A 25,862-nucleotide genomic window follows, 5' to 3' on the forward strand; every position below is an offset into this window, starting at 1 on the left:
TAAACAAATTTCTTCCCCCTGGAAGCACTGCACGAACAAAGACAGCCCCTGGCAAACAGAAACATGAAATAATATTCATGAAAAGATAGATCAGAATTAGTGGCTCTGCTTTGCACTGACTCCTTTTATTCTTAAACTAAAAGAATGCATCAAACCCAGCAGACCTTCATCGTGGTGCTTCACTGGATTATTTGAATTTAATCTCTTATTTGTAAATCATAACACTACTTGCAGACATGACTAAAATTTAAAAAAAAATCCAATGTGAACTGATTACAGCCCTCATTGCATTGCTGATATTCTAACAAATTATCACCATCATTTCTTAAAATAGTGCAAGAGGTTGTCTTCACAATAGGTCACAACAACTCGTAACAGAAAATGGCAGCTTTTGCAACTGAAGGAAGTATACTACAATTAAAAGGAAATGTTTTTGCAAGTGTCAATCTAATTAAATGTTACTGCTATTTCAAGCAGCATTGCATCACTCCATTAATGTGAAAGTACAGGTTACATAACCTTAAATAAAAACAAAGGTTCTTTACAGTAGCCAATGCCAATTCTTTTAGGAAGCTAAAAGATTTTAAATGGCAGTTAAATACATGACAAAATACCACTGCATTTAATGAGGTAGATATCAGAGTTTACTTTTAACCTCGAGAATGGGGAAACCCTAATTTCCATCACTGCCTGACTGCTCCCCTCTGTACAATTTCATAGTCATGTAATAACCACATCAAATGGGAAGCATATAGAAATTTGAGAAGCATCATCAGAAAAACAGATTGCAATGAAAAAAAACTAACAATTCTTAATGCTAGCTAAATAATCTGCTAATGACAGATGAACCAAAACACTGAGATATTCTTTTGAATGTGAAAAAGCACCCTCCGCCCCCCCAAAAAACTAAAGATCATCTAGAAAAGAGAGAAGACAGGCATGAAAATATTGTCTGCTTCTTTGTTTTGCTCTCCCCTCTCCAAAACACACACACAAAACCACAAAGGAGGGGAGTCAAAGGCTGGAAAACTTTATTGTCTGAGGATCACCATTCATTTTGAGAAGGAAGAGCAAGAGAAGATGTAAGATGCTAGAATAAGGGAAGAAGACTATAGAAAAAGACTACGGCTTCCAGTCTTCCAGAGAGCTTACCTGTGATAAAAACACAGAAAACACAGGGTAGGAATCACAGTTCAGAACATTTTGTGGCATTGAAAGGATGATGTGTCCTAAACCAGAATTTATTGAAGTGTATTCAGTGCTCTTAAATGAAGTGCAGTAGAAATATCAAAATAAATCCCTCCCGAAATCTCACTTTCGTACACAGCTCCACAAAAAGACCTCTTTATAGAGCTGTTTCACAAAATTAATAGAAATGTGGCTTTTGCCCACAGAAAATAAGAGCTGATCAAAAAGATGAATTCTTCTGCAGCATCTTGCAATGGTATACATCAAACATTCCACAAAGCAGGTAAAATGTGTAATGCACATTTCAACATAATATTCCATTTCATCTATACTCGCACAGACTATCATCATTGGAAAGAAATGTCTGAACAGGTCTAAGAACTTAGATTATTTTATATTATTATATATTATTCCATTCTCATCACTCCAACTTCACTATTTCAGCATGTGATAATTTTTTCTTGCCCTCCTCAGACTGTTAATAGTTTCTACTATAACCAAAAAACAAACCAAACCAAAACACCCCAACCACCTAGTTTCTAGTCTTCTCCCTTTAACGCCCTGTAATCAGTTAATCTCATTATCAACTGTGTCTGTAATGACAACTGGTAACACCTAAGCACCAAGGTCCGTATGGGCCAAGTAGGTCAAGCAGGTGCTGTGGGCTGTCTTAACCAGTCTGTAAGGCTGATCAAACTCCAACCTAGAACTAATTAATTGTTTGCCCCACAGATTCAATACAATAGATGATTTAAACCTTGGCTATACAGAAGGATGGAAGCTCTTCTCCAAATCCCATGTGAAATTCAGTTATGACTGGGCGGTTCTCTTGGTTCCTGTGCCTCAGTTCTCTGACATCTCAAATGGACCCCTCTCCTCTAGGTTATCTTGAAGTTCTACGTTTCTATGTAAAACTAGTTCTGTATTTCTTTCTTCCCTCCGAATACTTAAATATGCTGTATTTTTTTCTTCAGTATCATGTAAAATTTAAATATTATACAGTTACATTATGGCACAGGTCATGGATGTTAGCCGTGGGAACCCTTCCTGAAGGGAAGCTCTGTGTCACCAGCCTTAAGGCCAATAGCACACAAACCATATCAAGTTGTACGTTAGGTAGCAGGGAAAAGAATTCTTATGAACCTTGCTATATGGAAAAGAGCAAACTATTTACTGTAAAATTGGAAAATACTTCACAAGTTCATTACACAGTACGATGGCAGAAAAAAAAACAAACACACTTAGAAGCATTTAATACACTTCTCACACATTTTTCCATTCTCACATCAGACTTCTCACATCAAAAACAAAAGAACATGTTATGTTTCTGCAATTCTATATTCCAAACAAGTGATTTTGCCAGCCAGAGAAGCACATGTGTAAGTCAATTCTAAAAGGATTTGTACATCTGAAGACAAATATTTAGAGTAAACAGCAGAATTCAAGCTTATTTACCTAACTGAAAGTCTACTGGAACAGGAAACATCCTGTATTTTCACTGGAGGAAAAACTGTTGGCTCATAAAAAAATCACACCCTGAATTTACACACCTGTTCCTATGCTCACTGGGGCAGAGGTAGAAGTAGCTTTGCTTTCACTTAGCACTGAGAAAATTGGAATTTCCAACTCTTCTTAAAGCTAAAAGCGTGTGGAAATTACTGAATTTCATAACCCTATTACAACTGAAAAAAAAAGCTATTAACATAATGAACTGATGACAGCGTGTAGTGGCATTTTAAAGAACTGTAACCATCCTGAGTAATCAGAAGATAGAGCTCGCCAAAGCAGCTCTGAATGCAATCCTCTAAGGAAACAAGTCAGTGTTTGGAGTTCATATTACTTATGCCATAGAACATGAACATGACAAGAAAGCAATTTGAATTCATTTATTTTGAGTCAAAGAACATGAATGAGATCCAAGGAATGTGCAGCAAAGAGAAATTTAAATTATATTAATATGTGCATTAAAAAAAAGCTATTAAAATATTAAAGGCTTTGCTTGAATTGACTTGGCTTGCTTCCTTCTATCCAGGTATTAGTGATTGTCTTCAATGTTATGCAAAACATTGTGGATATCGAGGATTACGAAACCCACATTTTTTTTTTATCATTAAAAATACTGAAACTCTCCTTCTTCACGTCTGGGTATATGGAAGCCCTCAATGACAAAGCAGTCTAAAGGTACATGTCAATATAAAAGCACAAGATAAAGTTAGCTAGACCGTAAATAATAGAAAACGAGAAATTAAATTTTTATTTGAAGACAACTTTAATGAACTACATTCCCAACTACGTAATATGATTACAATATATATGGTGAAAGTAGTTAGTAAAAAAGACAGTAGATAGTAGTGATAGTAGATAGTAAAAAAGAATTTTTTTTTTTTTTTTTACCAAGTCTGAACTTACAGAAGATGTATAAACCTAACAGGAATAAAGAAGTCTCTCCCACAAAGAGAAAAAATTCCAAGGAGCCCATGCTGAATGTTCTTTCTTTCAAAATTGGATATTAGAATATATTTCTAAATAAGGATCCCAAATGTGTTTCTTTTCTTGGTATCTGCTAATCAATTAATTTCAAGCAGTGTGAAAAAAAAATCTCTAACCTATTCAGCTAAAGTAAGCGAGCATTAACACCTGAAAGTCGACAACAGACTTCAGAAAAAAAATAATTAGGAACAAGAAGTCCAGACAATAGAACAGGAGAAACACCCAACTATTTTTTACTCAAGATGCCTCACATTTGGGCAACAATGACTCACAGATGATCTCCATGGGCCATTTCTGCCAAGTCAGTAGGTCTGAGATAAAACAGAGGGCACATGTAAAGATACGTGTGGCAAATTCGGCATTTGTTCTTGCCTAAACTTTGTTCCTAACATTTAAACCCCCTGCAGGTCTTTCAAACAGCTGAGGATTTGCTAGGAGATGAGCCATGTCAAGCACTGACAGCACAAAAGTCATTTGCAGGCTTCCAGCTCACCTCTCTTCTTGACAGAGCCTCCGACTAACTCACTACCTCTGAACTACTCCAGTTCCAACACGTTTCCTTGCACTGACGATGAATAGAGAGTAGTAACTGGCAAACACATTACGTTATTTTCCTCTCCCATTTCTTTTTTAATTGTATAGCCATACTAGACTTCCAGTAGCTTTTAATGCACCTATCTCCAGTGTTAATTTCTTTCAGTGTATGTAAATAGCAAACAAAAAAAAGGAAAACTTTATAACAAGATTCACCCGGACCCCTAATTACCATAAAATAATTAAAGTTTAATGCAATACTGTTATTCTCCTTGATGATCAAATCAGGTTGACCTCCCTAAAACTGATAGAAGTGTATGCGAATTCATTATAGGAAGATAGTACTGAAATGATCTGTATTTTACACTCTAGAAGAAACCATTAACTATGAAAACTGAAGTTTTTCTTTAAATGGGATTCCCAAGATACATACTATGGCAATTTGTCTTCCTGTAAACCCTATGAACAGCTTTCCCTATCACACCTTCCAAAACACAAAGACATCTCTCTTCCCCCAAATCCTCCCAAACACAGTGACTATGAGACAGACAAAAAAGTCCTATTTTGGGGAGTCCAGGAAGAGACCGACAGCAGCACTGGACCTTCAGGGATGTAGTTTTTGTTCTGTTTTAACCTAGAAAGCTAACCTTAACCTAATGAGAAACAGGAGTGGAAGGAATACAGATAAAGGTACAAACATATACAGCACCAACACGTGAATTTCAATCATGTACGTTCTCCCTGTTGTAGGATACCATGAGTGTTTGTTTCCCCTCAAACTCCTGAGCCCACACCTTAGCACAGACCCTCAGATTTAGTTTATTTATGCATCTGCTCTTCTGACTGCTGTTATTTGCTGTGGTCCATTAACTTCCTTTCTCCTCTACTTTGTCTCCTCTACAAGATCACAGCTCACACGGCTATGGTACAAGGACAGAAAAGATTTAAGCAAGTCACTGCTGTGGTCTTCACGCAGCATACTACTGAGGCCATCAAACACATAGTAAATAGCAAGTAATTCTAGTACGGGCTTGCAAAGCAGACTTAAGAGTACAGTTGAACACTTTACCTGCTTTCCATCACAGCTTATTACACTGCTCCAATTTCATGTTTACAGGTATTGAGGGAATAACTAAGGAAGCACCAATTAATCACACAATTTAAGAAATGCTCCAAACACCAGTTATATTTCAAGTCTGACAACTCTTGATGAAATTCCGTGTAGATCCTCCTTGTCATGCTCTTACAAAACCCTGAAACCTCTAACCAACTGAAGTACTACAGCTTATCTCAATAGGTTAGAAAATAGGGAGTGGTACCCTCTGAAGTGTGTAGAGATATAAGAATGTGTATATGCACGCACATACATAGGAACATGAAAACTTGTACAGGTGAGGTGCTTAAACTTCAAACTGCACTAATTCTCTAAAGCAAGAGCTAATATAAGGAAGGAACATGGTGTGTTGTCATGTCCTATGCCGTATCTTCTGATCTGTTGGAGGTTTGCAGCAAGTCGCATTGAAGCATTTCTCTACTTTCACATCTGCAACTCAAAACACAGCGACTGTGTCTGATGGTCCTTGTTGGGCTTTTCATCGGCAAAGCAATCTTCTGAACTTTATTTACAGAGTGTCATTCATACAGACAGAGCCACAACTTCTCCCCTCCCTTGCTCACAATATAGTTATCATTTGGGAACACGCAACTGATGTAAATTCAGAAACTCCACCTGTCTTGATGCGGCCAACCTCACTACCTACTCCTTCGGGTCATTAGGTATGATGTTTTCAAACAGAGCGTCCCTGGCAAATCTCTTCAAAAGAAGAAACTATTCTACTGGCCTCTTTCTGCTTAAAATTAATTCAGAATAGTTCAATCCAGGGTGTTTCAGGACTAGGTTTTCTGTAATCATCTTTCTACTTGCTAAAGCCCAAGTCTAAAATACTGTCACTCAAGTTGCTTCACTCTTCTTCACAGGGAAGGGGGACACAGATGTAGGTCACACGTTGCCAGGAATAACTGAATTGCACTCACTAGCATTTCTAATATGTGGCAGAAAAGCTCATTTTCTGTAGCAGTAAATCCCTCTGCTTCACTCCAGTATTTTACGAGTCCCCATCTTTTCTTAAATCTACAGGAAACTCCCAGCAGTATCCAAACTTGGGTCTTCACTCCTCAAAGAAATTTCTTATACTTAGATAAAAATCAAAGAATGGAAGCAGACTTTATTTACACCTTTAAAACACAGTTAAGAGGATAGCGATACATCTTTATTTTATCAAACAGTACACACCTTTAAACTACACCTTGTTCCAGCCCTTTCTGATATCTCCTCCCGCTACCCCCAGTCACTGGTTTCACATTCAGAACTGGCAGCACAAGCTGCCGAAAAGATGCGTTAATATGCAAGCGATTTGCTTTCTTACCAAATACAGGCACCTAACCAGACTAAAGAAAGGATCTTGCTGAGAGGCTTGGTTTCCCAATACGCTTTGCCCAATCCAACGGAGGGTGACCACTGAAGAAGGCGGTTCCTCCTAACTGCACGCTCCTTACACAATCACTAGCTTGGTAATTTGGGTTTTCATTGGGTCTTCTTTCTCACGTACTACATTAAGATTCTTGTGAGGTGTAAGTCCTCCTTCCAGAGGCTGCTATCCAAGCAAACACACACAGCAACAGCTATCCAAAAAAAGAAGCACAGCACTTTGAAATCAGTCCCCTCAGATATTTTAATTTTATAATATTTTTTCCTCCTCAAACTAAAGAACATATATGTCGTATGCAGATAGATGAATCAAACACTACACGGGCCAAGAAAACACTTCTCAGGAAAAAAAATTTAAGAATATTGTTCAATACATTGAACGGTACAACCCTTTTTGCTGCTTTATGTGATGTGACCTTCCTCATCACTACAGCAGCACAATTCTGTGTGTGCTTGCACAGGGACCTTACCAGTTGAAAAGTAATACAGTTATACTGGATTAAGAAAGTAAGAGGTTGTTTTTTTTTTTTTAAATTGAAGTTCAACTTTTATTTTGTTTGTTAAACATGGATCTGTTCCCTCACCTGGTTTTACCATGTGGCCAAGGGTAGAAACACGAGAAAACAAATGCTTTAGCCATGATTGCTGCTACTGCTGGGGAAATATGGGGTGTTAATAATGTTATAATGTTAATAATGTTATAATGTTAGACTAGAATCACAGAAAAACAGAAAATTAAATTCAACGTGGAAACGTGTGCTGGGGGAGGTAATTTATTTCTTTACTAAGGTACATGGGAGGACATATGGGATATGGTATATGGGAGGACAAAATGCTGCAGAGAAACAACCAAATTCAGACAGCCCCTTAGAGAAGTCTGACGAAAGGATATGGTACCATTATTTTGACTGGAGTAACTGTAATTTAAAGAAAGCACAATTTTAGTTAGTGTATTAGCATACATTACACTGATTAGTGTATGAGAATTTCCTTAGCATCTCTCTGTTACCTAGTACCAAGTTGCTGACCTAGGAACACCATTGCAAGTCTTCTGAGAAAAATAAGCAGCTTTTCTGCCTTAATAATTGATTTGACTTTTCAAACACTCTTGCCAAGAATCATAAGTGCTATCTAACTAACCCATAACAAGGTAAGAGGTAACTAATTAAGAATTACAACTTCTATAAAATTGGAATTATAAATCGACATAATTATGCCTTCAATGAAATGAGACTTAGGATAGACTTCATATTCACATCTTCTCTATAATGCAACGCAATGTTATAAAGCACTCCACGTGTATGAGGTTCATGGAAATAACTATAACTCCACTAGGAAGACAATCTACTCACAGAATTAGGTTTCAAATTTGAGGAGAAAAAAAGAAAAAGTGAGCCTTAAGCAGTGACAGAATTTAATGTTTTAAAGTACTACATAGCTGTTCTAGGTTTCTCTAGAGTAGTTTGTGCAAGTAAAAAACCAGTATAGGAAAAAAAAAATGCTTATCTGATTCAACTGATGTGATGCATTAGTTCCTCAATGTATTTATCAACGGAAAAAACACACAAATGACTCAAAACATCCAGTCCTCTTCTGTATCAATTTTCTCAGCACTTCATCTGTGTGAAGATTTTCTTTCAGTCAGCAAAATTCCAGCTTGTGCCACGTGTAAGAGCAGGGCTGCAGACACTCTCTGAGCACGATGGGTTTACGTTGCCTCAAAGCTAGCAGGAAACCAGTACCTCTGCTGTTTACCATTGTGCAACATGTTCGCCTAGTTCTGGAGGAGATGAATCATAACTCTTCATGTGCCACAGTAGCTTGATACGTTGCCCTTATGAATTTCAGAGAAATCAAAATCCTCAGTTTTTCTGATACATCCTTTAAGAAACGAATTTGGATCTAGGTCTTCATATTTTTCCCTTCGTGCACTGAATATAATATAGCCATTTGGGGTTCACAGTAGAAGTTTCAGGCTATACATCCCTCCCAAAATGGGTGCATGTATATATACACAAAATTTCACACATACACAAGTCTCTATATTTAATGTGTGCTTTTTGCTCCCTAGATCTAATCTACAGCTTGAAGAGGAAATTTTAACTCGGCAGAGCACAAGATACACCACAAACATTTAACTAATAGTTTGATTCATAGATAGATCAGGGCTGAAACTGCAGTCAGAAGATATATTTCTAGCCTCTTCCACTGTTTATCAGGCATCCTGATAAACTTCTTATGAAAAATATGCCTATCTACTCAAAACCAATGTATTCTTTTTTTATTTTGGAAGTTAAAACTTAGGCTTGTAAGTGCAAGCAAATAAAAGAATTGTTTATATATGGTATTCCTGGTGAAAGCTATCAGAAATATAGTATCATTTCTTGCACAGAAAGAAAGCTTGCGGTAATACACATTGTCCCTCTTTATGTCAAGCCAGACCTTTTTTCTCCCTTAATACAGTAGGCTATTTTCCCTCATTTTTAAGATCAAAAACTGAAGCACATCCCTCGTACTTTGCTTGGAAAAACATGAGTTTCTGCCAGAATACAAACATGAGAGAAGCAGTAACAAATTTTGCAGAAGTAAAATTACATTCAAAATAGGGAAAACATTTTCAATCCCATCACTTCCGTCTGTCTGAAAACCGTATCTGAAATCAAACATATACAGAACAGAATCTTCTGAATCCATCCTTCATCTGAAGGGACACAATGAGCTGCTTCTTTCTGAAGATCATCTTTAAGTTTGACCTTTTAAGCTCAAAGTAGGCAAACACGAGCAGCTTGAGTCAAAAAAAAATAAATCAAAGACTTGATAGTAAGAAATTGCCTCACCCATGTGTAATATAATTGCTGGAGTCTTCTGCTGTATACATCCCTGTGAGAAAGAAATTTCTGCATAGGCTGATGTGCTGCTGCCACTTTCTTACCTTTTTGTAGTAGGCTGCCTAGAGAAGTGGCAGTCTGCCCCACTGGAAATACACTACTGCTTGAGACAGCCCTCAGCCTAATCTCAGGCCCTGCTTTCAACACAATCGACATTTCTCTGATTTTACACCATACATTTCTAAAATACCTCTGTTACACAAGAGCACTTCATCAGTATTCCGTTGCAGTCAAACAGTGAGATAAATAAAAGGCTCAACAGAAACAATTCTCTTACTTATCTGAGAAACTCTTAAAATTCAATTGATATTAATATTTCTGTGTGTATTGATGACTGAAAAAGCACCCCAAACATTCAACAGAACCTACACCCAGAAACACAAACTACCATGTTCAAGGTAGGATCTGGTTTGATATTAAGATATTTCCATCTGCGTGTTTCCACGTATGCTGTCTAACCTCTTGTAAGGCATGTTGCCCCAGCAATCAGCAGCTGAGAAAAGCCGTGCAGTGTGCTGTAGGACTCCTCTGAGCCCTTCTCCAAAGGCAGCACAGAGCCAATTAGGATAGTCTGGGGTGTGCAGCAGGCACGATGCACGTGAAGACCCCTAACCTTCAGCATCTTTGCTTTTAACTGAGTTCTGTTTCAAGAACTTATGCCCCTATGACAGGATCAACAACACAGTAACAGAAGAACAAATGACAGATAACGTGAACTTAAGTCACAAAGCCAATTCCTCAGTTTTTCTTTAGCATCAGTATCAACATTTTAACAATAGCATTACAGCCGCAAATGTAACATTTTATGCAAATACAGTGCTATATAAGACAGAAACTCAAATATAAAGCAAAAGACCATTTCACCTATGTAGTTGGCTTATTTACGAATCAAAACTTTACGATGAAATATTGATTAGAAAATGAAGCTGTAGCATATTTTGCACCAATTCAGCTTTCCTTGCATTATACAAGCATTCTGTTCTTCCTGCTTCAGATACAACACAGCTGTTTACACCTACATGCATAGTTTAATTCCAGAATTAGTATACCTTCAGTTCATGATGCCATTCCCAGAAAAGCAGTATTTTTGCTATAATTGCATGTCATAAGACAGGAATTTTCATGCAGTGGCTTGAATACATTTAGCTAAGAGAACACTTTTTCCTTTGTAGTTAAGCATGCATTTTAATACCTAAAACAACAAAAAAATCAAAGACAATTTAGTAACAACAGTTTTGAACTTTTGCGCTACCCAGCTCAAAAGCTATTTCACCACAGACTGCAGATGTAATGAGCTAAAGGAACGTAAATTTCAAATAAGAGGCACAATGGCAACTAATTAAGCTTGCCAGCCAATGAAAGTCTGATGAGCTGCGTAAGCAGACTGGTGTCGTAAACTCTGAGAACTGGGAGAGCAAACCCAAAAACCAGAACTAAAGGCAGTGAACTGGACTGACCATAAACATACAAGAACAGCAAATCTTTCTTAACAGCCTGACAACTAACCTGTAGTTTGCTGCCATGAGAAGCCAAGAGCATAAGCTTAAGTAAATGCAGATTATGAAAGCAGGGCAAGAATGCTGCAGCTGCCCCTCCTACCAGCACCTAGCCATCCCTGGCTCACGCTCTTCTGCACAAGGACTGTTCCTTCAGGTTTGACAACCCCTGCTAAGTTTTCCTGTAATCCCTTAAACCATTTCAACTTCTGGGATCAATGTAATTATAAGGTGCAGGAAACAGTATTTTTTGCTTCACTTTAAATAAGCTGAGTTCTTTACAGGTTCTCCATACCTGCATAATGAGAAATTACAATTAACCATTCTCCCTTCATGCCTATGCCACTTACACTCTCAGACTTCCTTTACCTCTGTTTTCCTCCTTTTTTAATTCCAGGAAGCATGAGGCGTAGTCGACTTGATCTCTTCTAGAATACTTTTGATCATTCTTGTTGACCTCCTGTGCATCTTTTCTAACTCCACCATCTCTTCGGCTGACAGCAGTGAGCAGAACTATGTATGGAATACATGATATCTTTATAAAGCGATTTTACAGCTTTATTTTTTTCTTTCTTGTTTCCCTATTTGTCATTTTGAAAAAGGAATCAATATTTCCACAGAATCACTCACAGCAACTCCAATCCAACGGATAAAAGTCTTACTGAGAGCCTGTGCGTGCACACAATTTAGACCAGCAAACGTCTTCCACCTCCCCTCTCCTGTGCATATGGATTAGTTTGCATTTATCACCACTCCTGCCATTTTCTCAACAAATGGACCAGTATAACACAACTACAGGTTGCAACAGATTGATTTTGCTCTTGTAAATATTTTTGTCAACCTTTGTCACCTCACAACTCACCCCAAAACAGCATGAACCTCTACAGAGCTATAATACCACCTGGTTGGGAAAACATCATGTTTACTCCTCAGCAGCTCAGTACCTTCAAGAGCTGTAGGTGAGTAACCTGGTTGAGGTTTACTGGAACTGAACCGTAAAACAGGAAAAACTGTAAACTGTAAAACAGGATTGAAACTTTTTACAGTTTCAGTTTTTTTACAGTAACTTTTTTACAGTTGAAACTGTAAAACAGGATTACCACATGCTTATCTACATACTCACTGACTGCCTTACAGATCCATGATGTTAAGGTTTCCCCCGTCAAGTTATGTGCTTATGCTTCCCCACTATTATGGCACACGTACCCATTCTGTTCTCTAGCAGCTTCATTCTTTGTTACGATTCAGATTTGGCAGTCTGAAGCTCTTGAGGTTTCCCAGCTCCTTTATTCCCTTAGCACTTTTTCTTTAAAAAAACAAAAAAGACACGCCACTCACATGTAGTACACCCCTTTCCTTCATTAGCAATCAATGAAACGTTAATATTATATAGGTTATTAAACTGTTGAGCAATTTGAGATTGGAGACCCTTTAAAAAATCCCACTCCCAATGAGTTAATATGTATTTCAGATTAAACTTCTAATTGGGAAAATTCTTCTAAATCATTCCTTGGAATTTCTCTGTTAAAAGCTTCCTCAACTTCCATATACAAGGCAAAAAGTAGATTTTGGACTCCCTTCAAAACCTTTATATTCCTCATATGCTTCTGTTATACTATTATCATCTACAGGCCATACAGACAAAGGTCTATTTTTTTCTTACTATTTATTCATACTGACTTTATCACAGGCTTTTCATAAGCTTGTATTAATAGCTGGTATACGGTTACTCTAAACATTGACAAAGCACATGACAAAGAATCACTGTTAGCTGTTAACATTTTTCTCCCTTCAAAGTGCCCTCAATTCTTTATTACTTTTTAGAAATAAAAAGATGTGTTTTAATGTGTTGCTTTCGTGACTATGAAGCTGAAGCTTCATACTATGAAGCTGGATTTGAGGATATTTTAGCAGATGCTTGAGCACGTCACGATGAGAATGCTCACAATTACAGACCAGGTCTCCAGAAGGTACATCCTGAACCAGTTCCTGCTCGAGTGGGACTCAAAAAGCTGCTTGTTCTATGTCACCCGTAACTGCAGTTTATTTATTTACCTAATATGACTAAGCCTTCTGTAAAGTAAGAGCAAATTAAATGTTCATACCCACATAATTAATGCTGCATAACTAAGACTTTTCCATAGATAATCCCTCCACATTCCCAATCTCTTAAGACAGCATCTCATTTTAGAACCACTGATATTTGAGGTGACCATTTTTGAAGACATCTGGCATTCACAGGCAACTACACATACATTTGCTTTTGACATAGTTACCTAATTATGAAAATCTTTCTTGAGACTTCTCTGTTATTCTCTGCTTTGCACACTTGCTTCATTGGTCACAACTGAAGACTAAAATAAATGTTTTACTAATGCCCTGTATTCATTCTGGCAAGGACAGGCTGCTGCTGCAGAAGAACAAGACCATCATTATGCTTCTCAGTCTTGTTTCTGGACCATTTGGCAGCATGCACAGAAGCCAGACGACCACTTTTCACAGTCCACCTCTTCATTAATACTCTGTCAGGTAACATGATCCTTCAAACATCCTCACTTTTTCTGAAAGTTTCTTTCAGGAGTAAGCACATATGCAGATGACCCGTTCTTATTCCATACTTTTAAAAAACAGCCACCACAAGCTACTGTTACGTACATTGAAGATGCTCAAGTTTCACACTTTACCCAAGGTAAGAAAAGCCATGACACGTCTGCCGTCCTCTTCACAAACACAAGCATACAAGTTATTAAATAGGTGCAATAAACATACAGACCAGGGGCATGGAATAAAACAAATGTAATTATGTATTTATGATTATTCCAAGCCAGGCACGTGAACATACTTATCTCAAAGAAGCTGTTTATTTTGATGGGTTTTCTCAGAACCTTTTGTTTTGTTAAAATAAGATCCAGAGTTAAAACGGATCAAACTGCTTTTAGATAGCTACCTGACAACAGGGGCAGTCATTTGCTGTAATATTTTCAATGTCTATGAGAAGGTTTCACATACCTTTCTGTTAATGTTAAGCAACAAACAGCGTGAATTGTTGAAGACTAGACACAGCCTAGAACAATAAATCCTGTGCAGTGTGAAGTGCTAGTAAGAGCTAGAATCAAACTGGAAGATCCCTTTGAAATATGGGAAGATCTGCATTTTATTTTTAACCTCCATTCTTGCTGTAGAGATTTCATTGATTTTTTTTGTTCTTTTAAATTGCCTTTTAAACTAGCCATTTCTGAAAGTCCCAAAATTTCTATTCTTTATTTCAGACTGGAATGAAAGAGCCTTAGCAGTTCCACAATACCTTCAGAAATGGCCAAAATACGTACAATTCCCATTAAGTGGCCTGCTCGCTACAGCAACTTCAAAAGCAATCTGCAAGTAGGGATGAAAAAACAAGAAGCAAAACAAAGGACACTGCAAGACTTCTACTCTTTTCAAGCACTAAACTGTAAAGGTCACGTGAGAGTCCATACATGAATTATGCTACCGGTAAACTTCTAATTAAAAAGCATTATGCCATTCCCCCCTCGCCATGGCTCTGAATCACATGAAAAGCGTAACAGCGTCTTTTCCAGATACAAGATAGCCATAATTTAATGGTTAGCTATAAACTTTGTCAAACCACGTTTAAGAGGAAGAAAATACACTGAATAACAAAGAAGAGTGGACTGAAGTTTATTTTTCTGTCTCTGGTATGCCTCCAAAAGAGGCTACAACCATACCAGCTCTGTACTTTTCACTTGAGCAAAAATTCCCATTTGCAATTGAAAGCTCAAACTTGAAATCAAAAGTCCTGATGCGAGATCTTTCAAATGAAGCTTTCAAAGTGATCCCACTATTATTAAAGGCCTGATTTCTTTGCTAGATTTTGATACAGGAAGCAGCTCAGGCTAACATGAATGAACACTAGAATTAAGAATGAGCATGGCAGTACCATGAAAGCTCCAGTGTTGCCTCTCATTCCAGCACCATATGCATGACATTATTAACACAATGGAACCTTTACTTCACTATCTCCTATCTCTTACTCAAATCTTAACGAAATATTTTTGAAAGTCCAGGCTGCTTAAGTTAAGACAAGTACTCATATGACAACTTTTCCTTCTTTTCTCAGGTTCAGATCAGAAGACGTGGAAAAGTACTTAGAAAAGGTCACCAGCACACAGTATTGTGAAGTCCATCCACGTTGTGTGCGGTGTTACAGCGAAGTACTTCTTTGACCCCTGCTTACCGCAGCCGTGAAGAACACGACTGTTAAGGCATTCAGTTCAGTATTAACTAGGTCCACGAGTTCATACTGAACAACTACTACAAACTATACGTGCATTGACTAGCACAGCTAATTTTTTAAACGCGTAGAATTTCTGTGTAACAGCAATTACTTACATCTTCTACTGCACTGAGTTTGTGCCTCTCCTACTTGTTCTTTAAAGGCTTTGTCATATGCATGATAAAATAAACTCTATTACAAACTAGAACAAAGAACTTCCAAAATCATTGTCTTTGTTACACAAGGACATCTGGTCTTTCTAGCTGTTTGTTGTTGCAGGAATGATGAAAGTTTCCTCATATTTCAGAAACCAGCGCGTAACTCAGTGGCTATTTCTAGGCAATCTATTTGGGATCAAACACATACAAGTGTGGATCATCACAGAGGCATCTACAAGATTATAACTAATCTGTGCTGATCAAGCTTTTTTTTTTTTTAATTTATAGATATTGTTAATAAATAGTAGATGAAACCCTAACTTTTTTTTAAAAGCTCCTCAAAATTATACTTGTATATACTCTAAGGCACAAACCTATGGCTCCCCCAGACCGCTAACCATCACAGTCTCTTTTCCCCATAGTTGTGCCAAGTGCGAGAGAGAATTTCAAAGAAAACTCTTCACTGCAAAATCTCTAAGCAGTCTAGATCTATTTAAATGTGTAATTTTGAGCACACAATCACACAAAAGAAAGTGTCATGTCCTAAATTACGAGCAGAAAACATTTAAGAGTTTCATTCACCGCAGCTAAAGAAAATTTTAATCATGCTTCTCAGGCACTTAGGCAATCTTTACCCAGCTTTTGGAATTTTATGCAAACACGGCTGTCCTATTCTAGCTGCTTTACTTATAGCAGTTATAAAGCTCTGTTTCCATTTCAGAGTAATGAAAACAGAAGCTAATTAATTCCTATCCACTTTCCCATATACCCCACAAGATCCAGCACTGCATTCCTGCAGATGTCACGGTCCATTAGCCAAATGAAGCACGCTGAGTTCAGACTGGATTTTCTAGCTTTCCTCAGTTCCTGCAAAAACCACCTGATTTTATGCCAGCTGCCACGCTGCTGGTCTGTGCAACAGCACCATCCAGACCCTCACACACACTGCTAGAACCTGAAAGGCTGTGTGCAAGGCATGCACTGGTGTGTTGGTTTTACACACAAGAGAAGCACACCTTTGCAAAAAACATCTTAATTTCAAAGGCCACTATCACTGCTTTATGCTTATTACCTGCATTAAAAATACACAATTTTGCCCCAGTACAACCACTTTAATTTGTAGCATGGTTTTAAAATTATTGTGATTTGGAGCCATCGAAGAAATCAAACAAGTGCCACCCTACTTACATTATGAAATGATTTCTTAAGTATTTAATTTGCAGAATTGATTTAAAATTGTGTAAGCGTACCTCAACTATACCTGGACAGCTGAGCCCTCTCGAACAAAATGTTATTTAACATCTTCCTAATAAACCCCAACATTTTGATCACAATTTGAAACTCTTTATCTATGTTCTCCCCAGTTTTTCCCTAACTGCAAAGCTGCACTTTGCAATACTGAAGCACAGGGGCTATTCAAACATTCCTGGTTAATCAAATATAATTGCAGTGCACATGGACACTCGAGATCCCCACATTTACATCAAGTAAAAAAGCAGTAAAGCATCTCTGTATCCAGCACTGACTGAAATCTGTTGAAGTATTTATACACCTAGTCGTACTGTTGTTTGTAAGCAAAATGAAGGATAACGTTCCAAAAACCCGTTAAGATTATCAGAACAGCAAGTGCTAAAGACGAGTGCAGAATTTGCATTAGCAATGGATCGCCTTTTTCATATTTATCTCCCTTTGTATTTGAGAACAGACACAAAACACAGACTGAATAAACCCTGCTTACATGAAAATCTATATTATTTTCAATTCTCTTAAGACTATCTTCCTTTTTTTTCTGACCCAAGAAATACATAAAATGAAAAAAAGATTAAAGAGTAATGGACTACAGACATGGTACATTTGAACAAAACCTAAGCATTAAATGGGGGTAACATCAATAACCATGCAATCTCATACAAGATTAGTTTACATAGCATGCAGGGTACTGGAAAAGTCAGTGGGGGAATAAAAATAATACATTCTGAACTGAAATCAACAACTTAAAAAAATGTCTACAGCAGTCATGCCAGTGATGCCCTAAAAACTCGTCTGTAGTAAAATTTAGCTGTTTGTACGTGTGCATAATTTTACAGTAAAAATCTAGAGTAGAAGACAAAAGTGTGATATAAAAGACATGCATTACACCCAAAAATAGCTAGTTAGATAAAACAACTAGAATGAACTCTGATTAGCAGAAAATTAAATAATACTAGAGCAATACGCTCACAGAAAAACAGAATCTGAGCCAGTGAAACAAGCGGCCACGTGAGTTTATCAAATTAGATGGGCTACTTTGGTGAAGTGCAAATCTGTTTCAAAGTTTTTTCTTTTCAAGTCTCCCCAAGATGCTATTGAAAAATTGTGCTTTTGATCAATCCCCCCAAATCACAGGAGGATAGCATAGATTAAAACAACTGAACGAGGAGGTATTTTAGAAATCTAATCAAACACTGCAATCAAACGCATTACTGCTTTGGGATCCTTCGCTAGGAAGAGTGTGTTTGATCACAGCTTAAAAAAAAGCTAGGAGCAGCCTGCTTCGCAGAACAAACACTCATGCAGCAGCGATCACTCAGCTCAGGAAGTTTTCGGTATTTGTCAACCCTGAAGAGTGGAAGATCAGTGGGCAGGTGACTAAGAAGGAAATGAAATTCCCTCTCAAAATGAAAGTTTTATTTGTTCTTGTGTGCGCGCGCACGCACACCCACTGCAGACAGCACCTCCCCAACACATAAGCAAGCAAGCTTCTTAGTACTATGCTTACAAGCAGAAGCATAATTTCACCTAATTCCCATGAAATCAAGTGTGCCATTTTATTTCTCAGATTAAGAGGAAGCATCCGGTGGGACTGCATTTTACAAACTCCCAAAAAGCACAGCCAGATGCAAGACAACTCTGAAACAATTTTTGCTTGAATTAAAACACACTCTGGGGGAAAACCAAAACAAGATGTGATGCTCATAAAACCAGCCCACTGTTTTCCTACCCAGAACAGAAGCAACGGATTAACTCTTGTGCTGTTTTTTGTTGTTGTTTTTTTCTATGTGGCTCTTCAAGCATGTCTCCAGATAACAGAATCCACACACTGCTGGAACCAGGAGTAACATTACTCTAAAAGCTGTATCAGGTGTAGAGTCAGCATAACCTTCACATTTGCTATCCAGGCTTCAAAGCTCTCAACTATAGCATCATAGTAAGAGCTCGTATTTCTCAAGAGTTCTTTTAAGATGTCTTGCTCCCCCAACTTAAAGCTCATCATCTAACCCAGAAGCCCACAAAGAAACACAAGCAAAATCCCCAGTACCAAGAAGGGTACCTAAAAGCTAAGATACAGTGAAAAGATTTATCATTTCAAACAAAATGTTTCCTACCAGTTTGGCAGTTATTACTTCTTATTTTGTAAAATTAAGAACTGAACAACACAAGAGTTACAGAAGACAAACCTGAAAATGGTACATTCTGATATATTCTAAAAACCTAGTAGAGTTTTTGGAGGGTGGGGAGACTGGACAGGGGGATGTTAAATCTTTCCCAAGTTCTTGCTGACTGGCAGTTTTGTTCTCACTCGTGTCAGCTGCTCCACTACCTTGCCTGGGACTAACACATCAGGCCAATCCCCCAGTAATTGCCTAAGTCAACCCGTTCATCCTTTTAATGGTGCTGGCACAGTAGTAGATTTCTTCCAGTCCTTTGGAATTTTCTCAGTGTCCTAAGATGTACTGGAAATCGATAATGGAGTTCTGCCAGGTATTTCAAACTCTTGGGACTTGACAGGTCTATTTTTAGGGGCTCTTTTATATTTACACTCAAAATGGCAAGTAGCACGTAAGTATCCATCTACCTTATTCCTCAAAACAGTTATTTTTATTTAACAGTCCCTCGCATCCACAAAGATATCTATGAACTACTCAAACAACCAAAAAACCCAGCATATGTAAGTTTGAATTTCTGACACCAGGTGTGTTTCACAGAAACAAAGCATACCAACAATGTTCAGTTCACTCAGACTTCTTTTCTTCAACTGTCCTTGTACAACATTCTCTTTCCATAAAATCCCACAAAAGTGTGTATATATATATGTATATATATATATGTATATATATATATGTATATAGTATTTTTTGTCTTCCCTGGTTATTTGGAGACTTTCTGGATGTGCTTTATTTTACTTTGAGATTTGGTTTGCCCAACAATAACCTACAGTTTCTTCTGTTTACTCACGGAAAGGGCACAGTGGCACTGCCAGCTGTGCACAGATGACTTGCCCTGTACCTGTCCGACTGGCACAGCCAGGTCACATATTTTCTGCTTGCAGACAAGCGCAATGCACTTCTGCCTCCTCTACCAGATGAAAGCTTCTTCCTCGCTTCTGTTTCTTTGACGCCGCTCTCCTGCCTCCTCTAAACGTGCGGCTGTGTTTCCCAAGCCACTTCAGGCCCTGATGATCGCTGTCCTTCCCAGACAAGCGCCCAGACATGCATCCCTCTGATGCTCAGCTGCCTTTCCCTGACAAAAACACCTTCTGCCAGCAACCTACCAACTCACACATCACACAGGAAAACTCGATGGCTTGATGCAGGAAAAACAAAACACTGTTGCCCCTGCCTTTTTTAAGTCGTAGTCACCAACCTACTGTTGGTTTTCACAGAACTGGATGAGAAATCATGCACAAGTTTGCTGGTCTTGCTTCCGACTCTCCTGGCAGCATTTGTTTACTCTGAGGTACTAACTCATCTGAGATTTAAAAATATGAACACCAGTGACAAACCCAAACCAGACAATCAGGTTGCCCCCAAAAAGTCAAGGCTTCCTCATCTTGGCCTTTGCGAGCCCATGATTTCAGCTAGGAGTTTCCCTCAAAACAGGAAAGAGGCTGACTGGAACATCCCTGGCTCACTCTCCCGGTCTGTAAACATCCACGCAACCACCCTCCCTGACAGCTGAACAAGTCAGGGCACTGAACAACATCCTATCGAAATGCTAGTTCAATCCTGGTTATTCCCTGAAAGCCTCCAGAAAAGGTTTGAAACATGTATTTGATGTCAATGGCCAAGTTATTTCTTGTTTTTAATTTTATATGACAAAAACCCACAAGAATGGATACCGGTGTCGTGCTAAAAAATATAAATGAAGCAGTGGCTAGCTGGAGATAAGCAAGAAATATGGATGAAAACCAAGGGAAGAGAGAAAAAGATGACAATTAGAGGAAAAACATACCAGAAAGGGTTCTGCATAAGGATCAACTCAGAAAAAAACCCCCACCACCAAACAGGAAACACATTTCATTATAAGAAATAAATGCACAGCAGTCACATGACAACAACATTTCTTTTTAGGCTTCAACATTTCAATCACTGCTCTAAAATAAGCAGCAGAACAGATATATTTAAAAGCTGCCCTGTGCTCTAAAGATGTGTTAAAGTCTCTCACAATTAGATTTTAAAAAGATAGCGAAAAACAGCATTAAAATTTTCAAAATATCAAAATCTTTAATTGAGGATGTATTTTAAAGTCAGAGTTCCACCTGAAAAAAAATCCCATTTTTTTTCCTTCTAAAACAAAAAGCAATTTTTTGGTACTCATTTGCCATTAACATTTTCCCAACCCAAATACAATCTACCTTGTTTCCTACAAAAACGTTTTTAAGTGCACCCTGCCAACCATTCCCTTTCCCAAGGGAGCCCAAGGCTTGTCAGCGCTGCCATTCTGCTCAGCCAACAACTGATTACATTTCCAACGACGACAATTCCCACTGTACACTGCTTCTCTTAAATTAGCCCCATAAATTTGACATCAGCAGCACTTTACACCTCAAATGCAGAAGGCAACCCGAAATGCCGTTTATGGGGCCAGCTAAACCTTACTGTTACCAAGCCAAGTCTGAAACCTCTGCAGAGTGCACGAGATGTTAACCACACAGAAACCCTGCTGGTTAAAGCCCAAGCACAGCGTGCAAGAGGGAAGGGCAATCGTAACATTAAGGATTTTTTTTTAATGTCTATTTATACAAGCAAAAAAATCTCCGTTTATCCTCCTTGCTTACTCTGAAATGTGTTTCAGAAGAACAATTACAACCAGCAAATAAACTTTGTATGGACAATGGTGACTTGTACATTGTGAAAGTAAATGCCTATAGCACATGCAGACAGCAGACAATGGTACAATGCCATGCCGATCTCCATAGAAAAGAGCTCGAAAAACTCGGGGTTTGCTTCTAAAAAGGACAACTGATTTTGAAAAAAGATGAAATGCAGTCTATCGAAAAGAGACAGACATTACCCAAACTATGAACAGAAATTTTGTTCACCCAACACTTCTCCAGTAAAAATAAATCCAGAAGATTGTAATTGTCTTCAACTGTCCTACATCCAAGCAGGATCTTTGCATGACAGGCTACACAATCCACGGGACATTAAGGGACCTTCTAAAGGTGATTTTCAGCCATCTTCAGTCAGTGCTTTCAGACTTCCAAGCAGCACACGCAAACCTTCCTTTAAAGCATGTACCAGTTCCTTATTTGTATCATTTTACATTATTTGCAGTTTGGGGTTTTAAAGCCAGTTGAATCCCCAGTCTGTACACGATGGAGCACTCTTTATAACAGGGAATTCTGTTTTGCTCAGCTCGGTCCTGCTCTAAGCCACCTCTCCAGGCAGACAAATCCACACCCTGGACTCTAACAAAGCACTAACCGTTTGTGTTCACTCTATTAAAAATTTTATATTCAACTAGGGAGGTGTTTTTTTTTCAAGACCTTTTATGGACTACACACAATGCAGTATGTTTACTGTAAAGTTTCCTAGACTGTAATATGGCTCAAAACCAACACAGAAACAGCAGTGCAGGGAACTGGCTGTGAAAGGAATTCTAATTCCAAACCTGCAGCTCGCTGCCTGATGCTCTGCAAGCGAACAGTTGTGAAGATAAACTCACTCCTTACATAGCTTAAAAGTAGTTGCTCTGCAAGTACGCAACGTGAAGTTCCTAGTTACCTGTATTTTATTAGGTGAACAGAGAAGGAAATGTTTCTCACATACAGGGAACATTTTTCATAAAGGACAAACTTGTATGAAAAGATCCGTGAAAGCTGGAGTTGACTATTCTGCATTAACTGACAAAACCTGGGGAACTGTTAGATACAGGATGTGACAGATCCTATATCGTTATCTTACATCGTTAGATATAGGCTTAATTTCCTCCCTATGTCATGATGTCAAAATATCCAGGAAAACAAACACATACACCTCTGTATTAGTAACTGCTACTAGTTAGAATCTGTTATACTACAAGTTAAACGTTTTACTAAAGTCGTAAAGTTGGAGAAAAAATCTTAATAACAGAAGAGTTTCGTACTACATCAGATAATTTCAGTGAAGACTAAATTAAATATTTAAACTGAAAAATACAATTTTGATCTGAGGATGTTTGCCATGATTTTTAAAAGCTACATTTTATTCACAAAGCATTTAAAAAATCCAACAAAACTTTAAAGTTATACTGTCAGAGTTAACTCCAACCTCACTTTAAACTATTATGTTATTTAAGGTTTATCATTACTTTTACTGGTCTGTAAAAGAAAGCAGTTTCTCAGGAATAAGAAGCATTTATTCCTTGTTTAAGGTTGCAAAGAAGCGTCCAGTCAAGTATTTTTCAGGACGGAAGCACTCTGATCTCTGAGATGAAGAACTGGATGGAGAGAGCAAAATTTGGGTATTCTATTTGCAATCCTGCTACAAAAGACACAGCCAGTAACACCCAGCTGGCCTACATGTGAAATAGGGAGGATATTTACTTTTCTCTGAAAAGCTTTTTATAGCTCGCTTAGACGCGAGCACTGTAGCCAGGAGTCATATATTGCCACTTCTGAACTGGGTATCCATGATACACAAAAGCAGACAACGGACCATGCTACACTCACAGGCCATCAACGACGGTATTTAATTGTGCTATAATCTAACATCACTGATTTTCAGGAAGGCTCTGTGGTAACTAACATCACTTTTTATCTTTCTTAGGTTGATGACACCTTTTTTATATACATTAGCTAATACACGCAATCTTCTATTTCTTTTTCCCTGCTTCGCTCTCTTGTAAACCCACATACCATGCGATTTTCCTACTTAAGGCCCAATCATGCAATCAGATCCACAAGACAAGATTTCAGTGAAGCCATAGCATAGAAATCACTGGGATATGTGCTTGGGGGGGGGGTCTCCACACACAGATCCCTTTAGAAGATAAAAGATGCAGACTACACAATCTGGTGGGCTCGCTTTACAATGTGCGTGACACAATGGAGCTGTGCTTGAGAGGGATCTGGATGATACCTAAGACAGATCTTGCTACTGAGATAAAGTACAGCAGTAACTCAAGATTAATACCAGTATCTAATTCTGTGGATGACATACTGGCTGGATATTTCTCTGTTTTATTGCTAACTTGAATACGCTGTATAAGGTCAATGGAAAAACCAAAGGGTTATCAGTTTAATCTCATCCGTCTAAATTGTAAGCTTATTATGAATAAATTCTGTTGATAAATGAGAGATGTAAGAAATACCCTTTCCAACCTACTTGAATTATTAATAAATAAATAGTTGAGCTGCCACCATTTCTCCCCCTCCATTTGTCTGGGTCTTTCACAGACAAAGAGAGAAAGAAAACAACAAAAGTCCCGTTCTTTTTATAAAATGAAAAATATTTTTAGAAAGAGAAATGAATAGACTATGTTAAGAACAGAGCGCTTGAAATTGCTTAGGCTTCATTTTGAAAACAACCAAGTTGCGTTTCACAGTTTCACATTCTCTCTTTAACTGAATCTGTTTGAACAGACATGACTGCCGCACAAAAAAAAAAAATAACCAAGAATTCCTAAAATAATTATCTCCAAACCCAGACGCAATTACACGAGGCCGGGAGGGCCATAACCCATTTACGTGTTGTTTAAATAAAGCAGGCATTCCCCCAGCAGCCCTCCGGCAACCCGCTGCTTCGTGTTCGGCCAGGGGGGCCCCAACCCCAGCCTGCGCTCCGCAGGGCCGGCTTGCCAAGCCCCGGTTCTCCTCTCGCTGTCGCTGAACGCGTCCGTACGCCTCGCACAGCCCGGCTCCGGCACTTCTGTCCTGCTTCCGCGTGAGGTGCCGACACAGCCGCACCTGGGGAAGGGGGTGTCGTGCCTTCCCCCCCCGGTTCCCAGAGGGTTGGGGCTGCCCCTCGCACCCCTCCCGGGCATTGTCTCTGCCTGCCTTCCCCCACCGCCGCCTCGTCCCCTCCCCGCTGCCTGTCACCTGCCGGCCGTCTGCTTCCAGGTCACCTCAGCTCAGCTCGGCGCCTCCGGCTCTGCCTATTCATCCTGCGAGCGGCAGGAGGAGGAGGAGGAGGAAGGAGGAGGAGAGCCCGCCGGGCGCCGCAGCGCCCTCACGGCCGCTGTCACCCGAGGGGGCCCCCCGAGTTTCACGCAGGGCGGAACTAAGCACCCCCCCCCAAGCCCTGTCCCCCCAAAATCCGTGTCACAGCTCGACACCCCCCCTCCCCCCCCCCGCTCCCCACGAAATGGAGGAAGGAGGAAGGAAGGGAGGGAGAGGAGGAGGAGGAGGGGGGGAGGCCCCGCGGCCGCCCGCACGCACCTAGGGCCACCTCGCAGGCTTTGCGCAGCTGGGAGTGATGCGCCTTCTTCACCTCCTTGTCGGCCAGGATCTTCTCCAGGGCCCGGGTCAGGAACATGTTTTTCGTCTTCTTCCCTTCATACATGGGCGCGATCGAGGAGGAGGAGGGGAAGGGAGGGAAGGGGAGGGGAGGGGAAGGGAAGGGAGAGCGGGGCACCGGCCGCCCCCGCCTGGGGAGGGCAGCGAGGGGCCGTGGGAGGGCGGCGAGGCCGGCCCGAGGAAGGGCTCCGGCGGAGGGAGGGCTCCCCCGGGGGGGAGGCTGAGGCGGCAGCCGAGCCCCTGGGCCGAGGGAGAGCGAAGCCTTCCGTCTCCTCCCCGCCTCCTCCTCCTCCGTCCCCCGCCGCCGCCGGTGTGTGCGCGGACGGCGCCCGCGACGCGCTCAGTCCCCGAGCCGCCCCCGGCCCGCGCCCGCCTCCATTAGCGGCGGCGGCGGCAGCGGCTGCGGCAGCGACCTGCCCTCGCCATGTTGGAAGGAAGCGACGTCAGGGCCGCGGCCGCCCGGCTGCCGAGCGGGAGGAAGCGGCCGCCGTGCCCCGGCCCCCGCGGGGCTGAGGCGGCGGGGAGGGAGGGGAGGGATGGAGGGGAAGGGGGGCGGCCGCCGCTCGCCTTCTGCCCGCCCCGTGGGCGCGCTACAGGTGGAGCGGAGCCGCGGGAGGCAGCCGCGGAGATGGCTGCTGCCACCTGGGAGC

The 25,862-nt window shown here is 40.0% G+C and overlaps 1 protein-coding gene across 2 annotated transcripts in view; it reads right to left on the reverse strand.

Moving 5' to 3' along the window:
* Positions 1–25,862, reverse strand: part of ARFGEF1 (ADP ribosylation factor guanine nucleotide exchange factor 1) — a 92,252-nt gene extending 66,390 nt beyond the window's left edge. For both annotated transcript variants that reach the window (XM_048061827.2, XM_048061826.2), the window contains exon 1: positions 25,135–25,862. In XM_048061827.2, coding sequence (XP_047917784.1) covers positions 25,135–25,258 — 124 coding nt within the window. In that variant the 5' untranslated portion in view covers positions 25,259–25,862. The remainder of the gene's footprint in view (positions 1–25,134) is intronic.

The sequence above is a fragment of the Anser cygnoides genome, chromosome 2 (assembly GCF_040182565.1).
Source record: "Anser cygnoides isolate HZ-2024a breed goose chromosome 2, Taihu_goose_T2T_genome, whole genome shotgun sequence".
Lineage (NCBI taxonomy): Eukaryota > Metazoa > Chordata > Aves > Anseriformes > Anatidae > Anser > Anser cygnoides.